Below are 16,822 nucleotides of genomic sequence, written 5' to 3' on the forward strand. Positions count from 1 at the left end.
CAGTTAAGTGAAGTGCGTACCTGTAAAGCTAGTGTACATTTCAGTGAAGTGCGTACTTGTAAAGCTAGTGCACATTTCAGTGAAGTGCGTACCTGCAAAGTTAGTGTACATTTCAGTGAAGTGCGTACCTGTAAAGTTAGTGTACATTTCAGTGAAGTGCGTACCTGTAAAGTTAGTGTACATTTCAGTGAAGTGCGTACCTGTAAAGCTAGTGTACATTTCAGTGAAGTGCGTACCTGTAAAGCTAGTGTACATTTCAGTGAAGTGCGTACCTGTAAAGCTAGTGTACATTTCAGTGAAGTGCGTACCTGTAAAGCTACTATTCATTTCAAGGAGGTCCTCTTCCTCCTCTGTTTGCTCTCCTCCGGGTCCTATCCCAGCATTGTGCATCTCATTGTAGGACTTGGTGCGTCGGGGCGTGGACTGCTGCGTGGCGAGGCTGTCGTTGAGCCGTTCCGCCAGTGGGGCATCACCACCGCTACCGCTGATCACTTTGCCAGCGGGGGGCTGCTCCGGTGGCTTGGGGGTCCCATAATAGTTACCTATGGAGGACAACAGCAGGGTTAGTTCCGTCGACTAAAAACTATGACGAAGAATGTTTGTCAACTACGGTACCTTTTTTTTTCACTGACCATGAACTAAAAATAGTAAAAACAAAATAAAGAATAAAAAGAATAAAGAATTCGTCCACAAATAAAAAACTATAGACTAAAATGTTAGGGAGGGACTAGTGGAGAAAGATCCAGTAGAGGGACTAGTGGAGAAAGATCCAGTAGAACTAAAAGACAAGTCATTTAAAGCTTGGTTGCGCTTGGGTGTTGTGTTCTGAAAATAGCAGTGTGAGCATGTCAAAATATACATAGGGCTGTCACGATATGACATTTTACATGACGATTAATTGTCACTCAAATAATTGGCGATTAACGATTTAATTGTGTATTTGTCGTTGATAATTAAATTTCTGTTTGGCTTTTAGGCTTTGAAGTTGCATATGGTAGATATGAGTCATAACCTAAATATACAAATACATTACTGACATATTTGACAACTTACTACTTAAAAAATAACATTGATAGTAGAAATAGCCGATCTACAAGCTCACAACGCGTCACATCGCGACGCGTTGTGAGCTTGTAGATCTGCTATTTCCACTATTTCTGACATTTTTCAACATTCACGATTATGACGATTATGACAAAATAATTGCGATAATGTCAAATAATCACGATTAGACGATTATGTAATACTTGTGACAGCCCTAAATATACATGTTATAAAAGTGGCCAAAGTGCAGTAAAACACACTACATAAACTTCATTCTTATAAACTTGTTATCATGACATATATAATTACATGACATTACGTAATTATGGGAGAGCCCTGTTGCACCTATACTCCCAAAAATGATTTGATAACCTGTTCAGATGATAGGTTCTGGTTTATTATGCAAGCAGCAGTCACACACATCACAGTGGGGGGTCTCACACCCCACCAACAGTACAACCTCTGTTGAGTCACATCAGAGGGTCCCCTGCTGACTGTGTACCCTCTCCAGCAGTGACACGTCTCGCTGTGCTTGAGTGATCTGTTCTAGTCAGTGGCTTTACATGAGCCTCACTCACACTATGCACTGTGTGTGACATGGAGGTTTGACAGGCTGTACGTGTCAACGTACAGATGTCCAGCTACAGTAGGAACCTGACATGAGACAGACGGTCCCATAGTAATTTACAGTACACTTTAAGACCGAATAAGACATAATAAAGCCATAATAAGAAATAATGTGTTGGTAATTATAACTAATATGTTTTATTAGACAGAAACAAAGACAGAATAGCAGAAAGAGCGGATACATTCTCTGGCACCGGCACATGCCGCGGAAATACCGCGGCAGGTACCGCCGCACGACCGGCAGTTTGAACGGCAGTCGCACTGCATCACCGGCGATAGGCCTGGCAGTTCGACCAGCAGTCCCGGCAGTAGAACCGGAGGCAGGTCTCCTACTTAGAGTTCCGTGCGGCGGCCGCCGGTCCTATCGCCGGGCGATGCAGCACGACTGATGGTCGAACTGCCGGTCGGCAGGTGCCAGAGAATGTATTCGCTCTTTCTGCCATTCTGTCTTTGTTTCTGTCTAATAATTTAATTTATTTTTTGTACCAGAATCTACAAGCTGCAGAGCAGCACAAAGTGACACGCTGTGAGCTTGTACATCTGCTATGTTTGATCAGCCACTGTATAAATAAAGTGGTTGAAATGATTGTGAAGCTATATTCATTAATTTTAGTGGGGACCACCTGGACACCTGGGAACCACTGTTAAGCCCCTTTTCGACTGCAGCTTTAGCACCATACCACACCACACCACACTACACTGCACCACATAAAAATATCTACATTTTCCATTACACAAAAGTACCCCTACCGGTAAGAAACAAATTGACCCTTTTAACTGTGAATATAATACAATATAAATTTGTATTACAACTATCCTAATTATAATGCACTATAATGGATTAGAACTGTGATTATAATACACTATAAAGTATTAATGTATTACTATGATAATTATAATACACTATAATAGATTATAATAGTGGTAGAATGTATTATGATGTATTACAACTATATCCTGGTGGTCTAAATGAAAAGCCAGTGAGTGATCAGTCATTATGAAGTGTTTGGCCCTGTTTGGCCTAGCTCAGACCTACTCTAGATTGGATACTCTTTAGTACCACGTTTAGTACCACTTTCACACCACTCTACCCAGGTCCGTGTAGTGGAAAACCTGTCACAAGTGGGCGGTGTGGTGTGGTGTTGGGCCAGTGGAAAAGGGGCTTTTGATGGCACCAGTGCAGAAAAAAATACTTTTTTTGCCACACGCCAACACACACAAGAGTTTTAATATCAGATTCAACCTAGGCTAAAACGGCTCTATATTATGTGTGAATGGACAAGGTGATACTGAGGTGAATTTACATTGAGCAGGTGGGCGTGTTTGAGGACTCTCCTGACTGTCCCTGAGGGTTGTTTGGGCAGAGAGATAAGATCAGTGAAAAACCAGTTCATTCATTGACATTTGAGTTGGAAATATTCACCCGTCACACTTCTGTGACATTGTTAAAACACAAACAAGACCTCTTTACTGCCGTGGTAATGTAGTGACAGCACCATGACGTTCCCTGTACACTTGTCTGCGCATTGATTGATTGATTGATTGCTTGATTGATTGAATACTTCATTAACAGGCGTATTAACAGTACAGGTAATACAGTCAAATGTTACGCTAAAAGGATAACACAAAAAGCCTGCCTCAGGGGGCTTGTTTGAGACCAATGTTATTTTTCCAATTTTGATTAAAAAGAAAAGTATGATGTACAGTAGCTGGTATGGTAAGTCTACATTAGGCCTACTACGGAAAGCAATGACGCGTCACGTGTGTTTTGCATGGGTGGCATCAATGGGAGACTGCAATGTTATGCGGAAGGCTGGTCAGTGGAAAATCACATTTTCCACACAGCTGATGTGTGTGTGACACGACACATGGCCTTATCAAATGGGTCTATTTGGCCTTTATATCATGGTTGTTGGCCAGAAACCTTTTATCTCCACATAGTAACCTTTTGAGTTTTTTTCATAAATTACGGCCCTACCTGATGACACTACAGCAGGGTTCCCCGATAGGCGGCCCACGGGCCATTTGTGGCCCGCGGGGGGCTACTGTCTGGCCCCCACCAACCCCAGTAATAATGGTGGTATAAGAGCAGCAACAACACTAGTATATCGTCATTGTTGGGTGGAAACCTTGTATCTCAAAATGTGTACGTTCTTTCACAAAGTAAAGCCCTGCTTCATCATACGAGGCCGTCGCACAAAAGTAGTGAAAACAGCAGATCTACAAGCACACAACGAGTTTAAATCATTTTTTAAATGATAAATGCAAAACGAACGGTTTTGGACATACAAGATTTTCACCCGACAACGACGATATCTGAACTGTCGCTGGAGTAGCGGGAACGCCACCGTCGCCCCCTGCAATGTTGTGGCCCCCGGCTTGGTACCCTAGACATACTGCTCTTGTCTTTGCTGCTCTTGTCTTTGTTTGGTTTTTTTTTCTTTTTCCCTCTTATCTATCTTTTCTTACGTCTCTGTAACTTTGTAAATAACTGTATACTGCTGTGCTTCTACTGGACAACTGAATTTCCCCCTTGGGATAATAAAGGTATCTATCTATCTATGATTCGGCCCTTGGGGAAAACTAATCGGGGAACCCTGCCTGCACTACAGCATCAAACAAAAGTATCGAAGCCTATCAATCGGGAACGTTGCACATTAATGAACACTAAGGCATGATGTAGCATGATGCAACACATACGCATGTAACACATACGCATGATTATGTGTAAATATGCCAGATTTAGCGATTGATAATTTAAAACATAAAAACATACAGACATCACAATGAGAACGACCTGCAGCCACAACATCCACAGCCCTCCTCTGAGACACAAGCCACTACAGATAAACAACTGGACCATCTTCTAATGAGCATTCAAGAGATGAGGACCAATTACATGAAGATAGGTTGAACATTAGTGAAGTGCTCCTCTAACACCAGATACTGATAAGCAGACTAGAGATTGTGATCGAAAAACAAAACAAAACAAAACAAATCATTTCTAATTAGCCTTTACAACCAAAAGGTTCCCATCTCTGTACGTTTCCGTCATGAATTCCTATGGTAACATGTCCTTAGGATTGTGATTAATAATTTTAATCACAAGACACGTAGCTTTACAATGGTATTTAACTTGCCTATGCTTAGTGACACACACACTTGTGTACACGTGCTTGTTTAATAAATATGGTCCACGGGCCCGCCGGGCCTGTTTTGATGCCAATAATTTTGTATTTTTACATTTCGAATTCCAGGCTTTTACTTGTAACAGAGTATTTCTTCATTGCATTCTACTCAAGTAAAACCATTTGAGTACTGTTTCCAAACACTGTGCCCTATGTCATCAAGGTGACGTCACGGAGCGGGCCTCCAAGCACTATAACAATGGCGACGGCACAGAGTCTGTGTTCAGTCCCGAAGTTTCAGCGCAAGTACTAACTATTTTGGCAATACTTAACTCTAGTTAATTTTTCCACCGCAAGAGGATGACAGACGCCATAGTTCCCGCTTCCCCGGCGAAGGCCGAAGCAAGAAGGAGGAGAAGGAGAGTCGCCACGGCGGCGGCGCCGGTCAGACGCAGGAGGAGGAGGACCACGCGTCGCGCCACGTCCGCCAAGCCCCGCAGGAGGAGGAGACGCGTGGCCGCAGCCGCGCCGGTCAGGAGGAGGAGACGCAGGAAGTCCACCACCACCACCGTTCGTCGCAGGAGGAGAAGGACCGCGACCAAGGCGCCGGTGAGGAGACGCAGAAGGCGCGTGTCTGCCTAAACGTCCAGGGCTAAGGCCGCAACGATGGATTGCTTTCCCGGCGATTGTTCCATCGGTTACTTATTCGCAACGTTTTTTGCTGCGTTTGTGTTTTAAGCAACCGAGCGTTAAGCGCTGTTTCATACATTGTGGCACAGCGGTGTCGTGCGACATTGTGATGTGAGCTTTTCAATCTGCTATTGTCACTTTTTATTTGAGTGTTTTTTTTTTTTACATTTTTTGAAACTTGGTCTGATTCACTGTAGCGCCCCTAAACTATACAGTAGCCTACGACGCTGAGAAGAACAAGGCCCCGATCGAGATAGCCGTTTAAGACCGGTGAGAAAGGGAACCCAGAGCTCAACAGCAAGGCTAAAGCAACCGTGGGAGTCTCTGGAGACAGACTGTGGGCTCACACAATTTCCAAAATGCTTCCAGTCGCCAAACAGTCTGCAATGGAAGCACTTAAGATGTGAAGAAACTACGGCGATGTGTGTGTGTGTGTGTGTGTGTGTGTAGGACGTGTAGAATGTTGTACCTTCATACGTTCCTATCTCCAGAAGCGTTCCCCTCCTCTCCAACTCCAGGAAGTCCTCCACTGACAGGAAGTTGTAATCCACCCCGGGGAGCTCTCCTTCTCGAGGTGGGCGGGTTGTACCTGAAAACCCAAGAACCATGGCGTTAAGAAGAGTTAGAAAACCCAAGAACCTTGGCGTTAGAAGAGTTAAAACCCAAGAACCGTGGCTTTAGAAGAGTTAAAACCCAAGAACTATGGCTTTAGAAGAGTTAAAACCCAAGAAACATGGCTTTAGAAGACTTAGAAAAACTGCAACTGAATGACAAGCAGTCAAGTTAATCTAAGTTCTAGCCATAACCCTATTCAACCAAGCCAGTTTACTGTATGAGGGCTGCTTCCGAGCAGGGGGCCCAGTATAATTTTGGAAACCAGTTTTTCGCGTTTTTACATAAAAAAAGAACCAGGAAAACTGGTTCCAGATCTGCATAAAGAGCGTTACTGGCATAGAACCGAGAGAAGCTGGCAAAGCCAGAAGCAACACTCGTACCAATGCCACGGGAAGGAGGATTTGTCGGAACATCCGAGGGGAAATTATAGCCCAGGCTGCACTGACAATTTTACATCTTTCAATAAATATTGTATGGTATCCCCCGCACGAAATAGTTTCAGTTGGGGGAGTCCGCAAAACAAATTAAGAGATCTTGCCATGAAATAATAATATTATTTCATGGCAAGATCTCTTAATTTGTTTTGCAGACTTGTAATCAGACTTGTAAATGGCTAGTAGGCAACCTAGAGGTGAGCAAATACTGTAGGTGAGATTAAGAAGGCAGCTTGTCTGTCTGAAACGTTGGTCTTTGTCTCTTTGAGTGATAGAACGTTTTTTTTCTTCTCCTTTTTTATATAATCCACTTGAACCCTAATGTCCATATTCTGAGAACTTAAAGAGGTGGTGCCATGATTCCCCCCCCCCCCCCTCTAAAACATGATTATCAGGTATTATGATTATACTAGGAGGAAGATTTTTTCCAAAAAAGTATACAGAAAGAGTTAGAATTGGGTTTTTATGTGGCCACACCCCCAGTTCATTAAGTATGCATGGATGGCATGGTGGGTGGTGACCCAGCTGATATAGCCACACCCCACAGTGTTGGGTGAATGGCAATTGGGGAGGAGTTGATACTGTGACACACTTAGTATCTGTGTTTTTTAACTGACACTTTTGACCACAAGGTGGCAGCCTCCAAGAGAAAACAAACAAATACTAAGAGAATACATCATTTCTCAAAAAAACCACATCAGGGGGTCTAATGAAGTACTTTCAACCTCCTAGACACATGAAAAACAGAAAAAGTACAAAACTATGGCACCACCTCTTTAAGCCAAAAATAGCCGATCTAAAAGCTCACAACACCTCACACTGCGAGGCGCTGTGAGCTTGTAGATCGGCTATTTTTGGCTAAGTACATCTCTCTCTGGGGGGTCCTTGGCCTGAAGAAATTGAAGACCCCTGGTTTAGTGTTTATTCCGTTGGCTGGCATCTCAGAAGGACTGGTGTGCTGTGCACCTTTTGATAACCAAATCGGTGAACTGCAAATCTTTTGGCGTTCCCGACAGCCTCTGGTAGACCAATTTGCAAACAGAATGACATACAGGACATACTGCATACCTTAATTCAAACTACACACACAGACAGACAGAGAGACAGACAGACAGACAGACTCATTCCAATAGTGTTATATTCGCGTTTCTCTACTAAAAAGAGCAACGGTAAACTGAAACAACCACAGAAAACACGATGAACAATCCTGTATTCCAGTTAGGTTTTCAGATAGGCTAGCCTAGCTGTTATCTGTAATAGCGTGATGCTATAATTGTGTTTATAAACCAAAGCTAGGGATAGACACAAATGTAGATAACGCTTGCTGTGAGAATGACCCATTAGTGTCTAGAATCAGTACTATTTACTGTACGGTTACGATACAACAACCAAATAAATTACACAAAATCTGAAAAGGAGACGGAGGTGAACAGCACTCCAACAAAGGTCTCATATGAACACTTGGAACAGTTGGAAGATGTCCGAGGAATCAGGTGGGGACATTGTCCAGGGACATTCACACATTCAAGTAAATACTCCGTTTCATAGGGTGACAGGCATAGCAGTAGTCTTGTAGACGCACACATTAGCTACTCCCACTTAAATATAACACAGGCACAGCCTGAGGGAGATGCCAGGATCCAATGCAATAATCTTTCAGAACATTGTTCTCACTATATATATACAGTATATATACAGCCATGTGCGCACTGCGGAGGGAAGCATCAGGTGTCTCGTTTAGTCTACAAATAGGCTATAGTATACTACAGCAGTGGTTCTCAACCTGTGGGTCGGGTTTTGAGGGGGTCCCCAGATGATTAACTTAACGTGCAACATTGTTTTCTCACTCAACAGTAAACAAACCAACATAAAGTTTGAGTGTACAGAGGGTAGCTGCACATTTCTAAAGTAACAATATAAGGACCTTTTAATGCCTCTAAAATCACAAATTAAACATTGGTCAAATTGTCAAATATTAGAGGCAGAAATTAACGCGAGGCATTGTGAGCATGTAGATCTGATATTTTCACAATAGAACCGTGTTATACAAAATGTAATTCCTCAACTCCTAGTGCTCGTCAGGGTGGGGGGGTCCACAGTTAAAATATGATTATTTTGGGGGTCGCGGCCTGAAAAGGTTGAGAACCACTGTACTACAGTAGTAAAGAGTCCTCTGTGTTCAATCGGTGGATATTTCCAACTGGAACGCTAATAAAAAGCAGAATGATTCAACTGGGTTTCAGTTATCTCTCTCTCTCTCTCTCCAAACACCTCGGGAGGAGGAGAGGCAATAGAAGCCTCATCAACACGTCAACACGCTGAATGTAAATTCACAGACAATCACCACGTCCACCCACAAATAGAGCGGTTTGAGCCAAATCGGACATTACCCGGAGTCCCAGACTTAAGTCAAGGGTCCTGAGTCCTGCCAGTATAAAATCTGTTGAACGGCCGATCCTACCGAGCCGGAATATTGTGTTCATACTGTACATACAGTCCCCTCCGTTTGAACTCTGGAAAACTTCCTTCATTCAGTGCATGTCTGAAAGTGGCTTAAAGGACAACTCCGCCCTAAATCACTTCTAGGCTTATTGTCCTACTTGTATTGATCCAAAATGACTGTCCATGGGGTCTATTAGGTAGAAATGCCCCTGTTGTCCAGTTTCCCCAGCAGAACCCAGCAGCTCTCATAGCATAGAGTGGAGCCTATAAGCCTATCGCTTTTACACTATCTGTTGCTGTCAAAAGTGATTTTTTTTTTCATGAATGTGTTACTAGTTGTCATTACCAACACATCCATGCATTGGTTGTCCCACACAAGCCACCACAATCTCATGAATCATGTTTTGGAGTGAGCATTCAGCACAACTGCCAATCAAAGTGACTGTACTGGCCAATCACCTGGCATCTTTTCCGGGACTTAGTAAAACACATAGAAGCATAACATCTGTTTAGCAGAGTGTGATGGCTTTTGTGGGACAACGATGGCATGGATGTGTTTGTAATGACAACTAGTACCACATTCATGAAAAATAAAAACACTTGACCACAACAAATAGCGTAAAAGCGATAGGCTTATATTAGGGCTGTGAAAATGTGCCAAAAATAGCATTCGAATATTCGCCCGAAAATCCCCCGTATATTCGAATAAATTCGAATATTCGAAAATAACGAATAATTCGAAGCATTCGCAATTCGAAGCTGTTTATTCTAGACAGTCGCTTCTATCGCTTTTTTTTTTTACTGTGTGCAGGTCCGCGTTGGTCAGGGACGTGCAAAGAATGTTAAGAGAGGCAGGGGCTGACATTTCTAAAAGGGCCTTTTGGTGGACAATTCTCTGTTAAAAGGGCAGGGGCTCAAGCCCCGTTTGATGTATGTGTGCACGTGCCTGCGTTAGAGCAGAATCGGATCGTCTTGCAAAGCGTGCCTCACTCACAGCAGCTGTGATTGAGTTGAGTTGGAACAGCCACGACATGAAATGAGCAATTATAATCAATCACACCAATGGATTATGTTTTGGTTTGAACAAGAGCAGTGTGAGTGACGGAGGAAGTTTTACCGTTACCGCGTGGCTGCGTGCGGGGAGATTGACTCGGTGAGAGAAGAAATCCATGCTTTTTTATAGTGTTTTCGGTGGGGAAGTCTCTTGTATGCCTTCCCGTCATTACTAAATGAGTCGCCCGTTTCAGCTCGACTCGTTAATCATTCTGAATCAACGTGAGCCAGTTTAAAAGCACTGTGTGTGCGCGCTGCACTGTGCACTGTCTGCGAGGCGGACGAGTGCATCTCTCCACTCCGACATGTGACGGCCAGTGACAGTGTGAGGGGAAAGTGAAGCAGCTGGAGGTTTATTCTTCGCTGTATGACGGTGTCGCTAAATAGGCACCCTCAATGTACAAGCTCACAACGTAATGAACGTATTGGATCAGCGACGTATTGTGGACTTGTAGATCAACCCACTTTTGCAGCAGCGAATGGAGACTTCTGCCTTGCGAGACCAGCCACCTTTTAACGTTCCATGCGCCCAGAATCTCGCGAGAAGTGCGGTAGATTTGTTTTAATTAAATATAAATTAATTCAAAGCTCCATTTTTTACGTTCGAATATTCTTTTATTGTTAACATTCGAACGAATCTTCGAATATAGAATATTCTTTCACACCCCTAGCTTATATAGGCTCCACTCTATGCTATGAGAGCTGCTGGGTTCTGCAGGGGAAACTGGACAACAGGAGCATTTCTGCCTAATAGACCCCATGGACATTTTGGATCAATATAAGTAGGGAAATGAGCCTAGAAGTGATTTAGGGCGGAGTTGTCCTTTAAGTCCCACCAACAACTGAGTCTGTTTGACACACTGGCAGATTTTATGCTGATCCAATTATTCTGGATCCTAGCATGTCAAGTCTACCATTAAAAAACATACAACAAATCTATAACTCCCATATACCCCATGACACTAAAAATCTCTTTAATATGGTGAGTAAATATCACTTCTTAGATAAGAGGCATAGATATGCACATCCCCACTACTCTGTATGCTGGATGCTGGTGCTGGATCCACAGGTGGTTCTTGTCCAAGGCTGAGTGGCCATGCAGCTCTGCTGATTGCAAACAACCTGAACATGTTCAGTAACGTGCCTTCAATAAACAGCTAAAATCATGACAGTGCATTTCTTTGCTGTGCAGATGATGCTGTTCTACACGAAAATGACAAATATGTTGTGCAAACATCGCTTCAATCAATAAGGGTTACAATATACTGTATATAAGGTTAAAGTGTATTGTAGGTAAATAATGACCTCTTTGTTACACTACTTACTATTACATGTATGTGCCTGAAAGAATAAAAAAAAAGAAACGTTATTCTTCTCAACAGTGATGAGAAGACACGTACTCTATGTTTCCCTGCTGTCAAACTCTATATTTAGTTCTGTTTAGGTACAACAAAGTGGCCCACTGTGTTAGTGGATGCTACAAGCTTGAAAAAGCAGATATTAATGAACACTACACAATAAAATGCAGTGTAAATACACCGGCATTTAGCAAGGATGCTTCCATCTGAAGTCCCCATACAGAAAACAAGCTAAACTAGCATCAGCTCAAAAGTTTGAGCTCCATGTCACACTCGACAGCCTGCTAAGAACGAATGAAAGCCTAGCACTCTGTCCGTGAACACAAGCATGGGTGGTAGTACACCGACTGGCAGACAGGGGACGCTATCCTTTTGTTTCATGCCATTATTTACTCAATGGGGTTGAGTGTGTGAGGTGCCAGTCGTAGTAGCACCTAGGTGGGAGCACGCCATATGTGGTGTGAGTGTGTGTGCGAGCGCGTGTGTGTGTGTGTCTGTGCTGGCATTGGCAGGTATAGCCTGTGTGTGTCTGGCTAGCGCATGTGTGGTGTTAATGAGTGCCGACAGTTGGCCCAATCACCACAGCGCCCGTGGTAAACAGATTCATGGCGGGATATAGATGACGACCGAGACCCAACGCAACACTAGTCGGCTTAATTGATGCTAAAAGTCACATCTCCTCACTTTATTTACGGCCTTCTCTCTCTCTCCTCTCCATTTCACTCTTTGCCTAACAAGTACTTATATGTCCCCTAATTAACTCACTCTATGCTTATGGCCTCCATAATTACTGGGCAATGCAACCGTCACTTTCTGTCTCTGCACCCTGCGGCGTTGTTAACATGATATCGGGTGGAAAACCTCATGGGTCCCAAACCGTTACTTTTCAGGATTGAAGTTCCAAAACAGAGGCTCTGCAAGCTTGTCGGTTCCCGCCGCGTTTCAAGCTTGCAGATCTGTTACTTTGGATACTTTTGAGTGACGCTGTAGTATGATCTAGTAGGGCCGGGATCTTCAACGTTTTCAGGCCAAGGACCCCTTAGCTGAGAGAGAGATGAAGCAGGGACCCCCACAAGTTGTTCATAGATTCCATACAGTTTCATTGTTTGACAGCACGATCATCAGTGTATTTTGGATTCATGTCAGTTTGTGTTTTCAGATATTTAACCACTTGAGCCGTCATTACCTAACAAACTTGACCTTTTACTATGTACTTAGTCTGCTCTTTTTCCCCTCTTAACCAAACCTTGTTGCCGAAAATAGCAGATCTACAAGCTTATAGATCAGCTACTGTAGATCAGCTATTTTTGAAGTGGTAAATATAAAAAAGAAAAAAAGGTTCCGATCACTCAAAAATTTGGAGGACCCCCTGTAGTAACTCTGAGGCCCCCCTGTCGGAACTCTGTAGTAGGGTGTTTTGACGGGAAAAAACACAAAAAGTAAAAAAAAAAAATGGAGAGAAGAGGATTCTGCCCGATATCAATGATACAGGAAAAAAGAAGGAAAAAAGAGAACTTGGAACACCAAGACAAAGCAATAATAAGAACGGGGGGCTCTCTCCATTCCGACATGTCGCCCCTCCGACAGTGACTTCTTATTGTCGGAGTGGCAACACGTCCATAGAGGTTAAGGTTAGGGTTACAGATAGAGTTAGTAGCTATCTGTCGGAAAGCAGACATGTCGGAATGGAGAGATGCACCCAATAAGAATACGGACAGCCATAGCTGAGTGTCCTCACAGCATACTGTACGGTACAGTATGTGTCAAAGTGTCCATGAGCAACACACTAGCCCACACACTAGCCCACAGGACCCAAAACGAGGGAAAATAGCAGATCTACAAGCTCAAGTACTAGGGGTTAAGTGTCTTGCTCAGGCGAGACACTTCGACACGCGTACGTCACAAATACAAAGTTGATGTTTCGAAAGAAAGTCTTTCAAACACACACACAAAAAAAAGATGGCTACCACACCAGCCCCCCACCCCCCACACCAATCACCCTACTCCCTGCCTTTCTTGCCTCCCATTTCCTGTCCTCTCTCGTCTCTTTCTTTGTCTATCTCGCAATCTCTGGCGTCTCTCCGGTGGGTTTGGTGAGCAATATAAGCTGATAAAAATAGATGCGTGGGGCTGAGGGGGGAGGGGTATGTGGGAGAGGGGGGGGTCTCATATCTATCGAAGCCACGTTCAATGACACCGGTGATAAATCACAGATGGTAGGATAAAACTCTTGCAAGTGCACGTACAGATAGATACACGCGCAAACTCAAAACGTGCGCTCACGCATAAAGATGCATATCCTCTCTGACAGGTGGAAACCTCATCATAATATGGAAAGTCACAAAAGTAGCAAGAGTTAAAGGAGAGACCCGACAGCAATGATGTGTTTTTCTTTTTATCTCTTCTTTTTTTTAAAGGACAACTTTGGGTTCGTATTTTAGATTGTCATTATAGAAAATAAAAGATGAGTGTTAAAAGTGTGTTCATTTACTGCTTTCTATTATTTTAGAGATTTAAATTATTTAGATTTCAGTGGGGTGGGGGCAAGCGTACAAGTGTCTAAATATGGGGGCAAGCGTACAAGTGGATGGATTGCAGACACACCAGCGAGGCATACAGAGACACATGCACGTGAAGTCAGTGTATGTCCAAAGAACATTTATTTATTTATTATCATAGGCCTAGAATTATTGAATGCTTTATCCAGTGAAAAATTGCAGATATACAAGCTTGTAGATCTGCTATTTTTGAAAAGGTCGTGAAAATGTGTGCAAATCTTTGAATATATGTATTTTCAAAGCGAACTTTTGTAACTAAAATTTTGCTTCTGGATGGTCCCTGGAACTAAATATTTTGAGATGGGGGTCCGTGGCCAAATACATATCATTTTGGGGAACCTGCTTTTGAATTTGAATCCTGAAAAGTTCCACTCTGAGAGTTAAAGGAACGCTCAGGGATTCAAACAGTGAAGGCAGGAGGAAGGCAGCCGTCTACCAGTGGTGGAAAGTAACTTAAGTACATTTACTTAAATGTGTTATGCCACGCCCTGAAATATTACATTATGCTACAGTAGGTCACGTTGTCTTTCTCCAAACAGTCTGAAAATGGGGCCGGACCGATACAGTTAGTAGTGAATGTATACTTTGTCCATTGTACGGTGCCACGCACAGAAAATAGACCATTTACAAGCTCGCGATGCGTTGTGAGCTTTTGAAGCACGGTGCGCGCACGCACGCACGCACGCACGCACGCACGCACGCACGCATGATATTTTATCGCACAGCCCCAGAAAGTAAAGAAATAAGTGTTAAATTGAGCGGTAATTAAATCTTAACTATCATCTAATAATGGATGATTTACTTTTCGGACAAGTGGGCATGACCTTTAGGCAAATGGAACATGACCTGTACTTGCCCGACGGGCAAGGGCCTCTGAGACCTTAGTGTCAACCTTTGCTCATGTCAATTTTGAATTCCGGACTTTTACTTGTAACGGAGTATTTATATATTGCAGTATTGATACTTTTAGTAACAAATGTGAGTACATTTCCCCATCACTGCCATTTACTGTGGACGGGCCGTTTGGCACACGTGCGGCGCTAACATTCATGAGTTAGTGGCACCGGGAGAATCATCTGCAAACCTCTCAAACTCTCTCTCTCTACACGTGGCTCAGACGCCTCGTCCTTCTCTCTCGGCCCCTGCCCAGCGGAAATCGATTCAAAAGTTCAAAAGACAGAAGCGGGTGTGTGAAGTCTATCACAAACCGAGCCGTATTATTCAGCTATTCTCTCTCTCTCTCTCTCTCTTATAGAAAGGCCGTCCACCTTGGAGAGTCCTCGGGGCCCCGAGCTTGAGCCCAATGTCAGCTCCACTTCCCACCACAAAAGCGGCCATTGATTCCGAACCACCACTTCTAGCTGCCCGCAAATTGGAAGTGGAATTGTGGCCTAGCATTTCAAGGGGTTGGGTGTGGGTGGTGGGGGGCTAAAATAGCAAGAGGCTTGGCTCGGCCCCATAGCAAAGACTGTGTCATTGCTATCGGGGGGGGCTAATTAATTCACAACCCCGCCTCCACAAAAGCTCTATTGACCAATCTGTGAAAGGACAGCAAGAAGAAGAAGAGCGAATGAGAAAGCGAGAGAGAGAGAGATTCCTTCACAACGTTCTTCACGGTGGGGATTGAATGCACATAATGACAGTTGGATGCAGGGGCGTCACAAGGGGGTGGGGGGTGGGGGGAGTGGGACTGAGTTACTAGAGCCCTTAATTATTTTATACTTTAGCTATTGAAAAATAGCAGATACAAGCCCACAGTGCGGCACTGAGTGCCTCACTGCGAGCTTGTAGATCTGCAATATTTGAAAAGTCGTGAATATTTCTGCAAATCTTTGAATATATATATATGTTTTAAGCAAACATTTGTAACACAAATTTTGCTTCGGGGGGGGGGGGGGGGGGGGGGGGTCCCTGGAACTAAATATTTTGAGATGGGGGTCCGTGGCCAAATACATATCATTTTGGGGTCCTTCACAAGAAAAGGGTTGAGCACCACTGACATAGAAACATAGGTTTTTCAAAAAAACCTTTGAAGGATTCAGAAGACATTTATAGAATGGTGTCAATAATGTGCACATATTTTTTTCAGGATTTTTCAAAAAATAGCAGATCTACAAGCTCGCAGCGTGGCACTCGGTGCCACGCTGTGAGCTTGTAGATCTGCTATTTTTCAATAGTTAACGCACAAAATAATGCGTAATAATGCATTCCCAGTCTAAATAGGTTAAACCCCCTCCTCCCCCTATGAAGAACATTCATAGGGGGCCCACAGTGAATCCTTGTACCCAGGGCCCAGAATTTGGTGCGACACCCCTGGTTGGATGCATTTGGTCTTCCGGATGCTGACCTTCAGTATAGAGTGAGAGTGAGAGTGAGAATGAGAGAGTGAGAGTCTGAGGAGACTCTGAAGTGATACGAGTTGGCATAACCCAGCCATCAACGGTGCCTTGGAGATCAGCTGTGAGGGGGTTTGTCTAGCACTTGCTGGCTCTCGATTTGGCGCCGTCTAAAAAAAAGCTGAGAGAGGCGGGTGGGCGTTGCAAAAAAAGAAAGGAAAAAAAGAAACAACCTAAAACTCGTTATTAGCATTTCAAGAAGACTACAGTACATCACGGCACAAACTCCCTGGCAGGCCAGGCACAGCAGTGCGTAGAGAACTTTGAGTCCCCATCACCTGGTGTGCAGTGCACACACTATCACACACCCCACGTTGCTTTTACTGGACTGGGTTGGGTTGACCCAGTTCCACAGATACATTATAGTGAAAATAGCAGAGCTTGTAGTTAGACAATTCGCTTTTTTTTTTTTGCCTCTTTCTTATATTATTTGACAATTTAGTATAGGTCAGGGGTCTTCAAGGTTTTCAGGCCAAG

At 43.6% G+C, this 16,822-nt stretch overlaps 1 protein-coding gene across 1 annotated transcript in view; it reads right to left on the reverse strand.

Annotated features, from left to right (window-relative positions):
- Positions 1–16,822, reverse strand: part of LOC308286832 (membrane-associated guanylate kinase, WW and PDZ domain-containing protein 1-like) — a gene marked incomplete at its 3' end in the record, with an annotated part of 229,261 nt that overhangs the window by 18,825 nt on the left and 193,614 nt on the right. Inside the window, exons 3-4 of the mRNA XM_080727955.1 lie at positions 5,959–6,078; positions 309–542 (exon numbers count right to left, since the gene is read on the reverse strand). Coding sequence (XP_080584081.1) covers positions 309–542; positions 5,959–6,078 — 354 coding nt within the window. The remainder of the gene's footprint in view (positions 1–308; positions 543–5,958; positions 6,079–16,822) is intronic.

This window comes from Nannobrachium achirus (assembly GCF_963921795.1).
Source record: "Nannobrachium achirus genome assembly, chromosome: 6".
NCBI lineage: Eukaryota > Metazoa > Chordata > Actinopteri > Myctophiformes > Myctophidae > Nannobrachium > Nannobrachium achirus.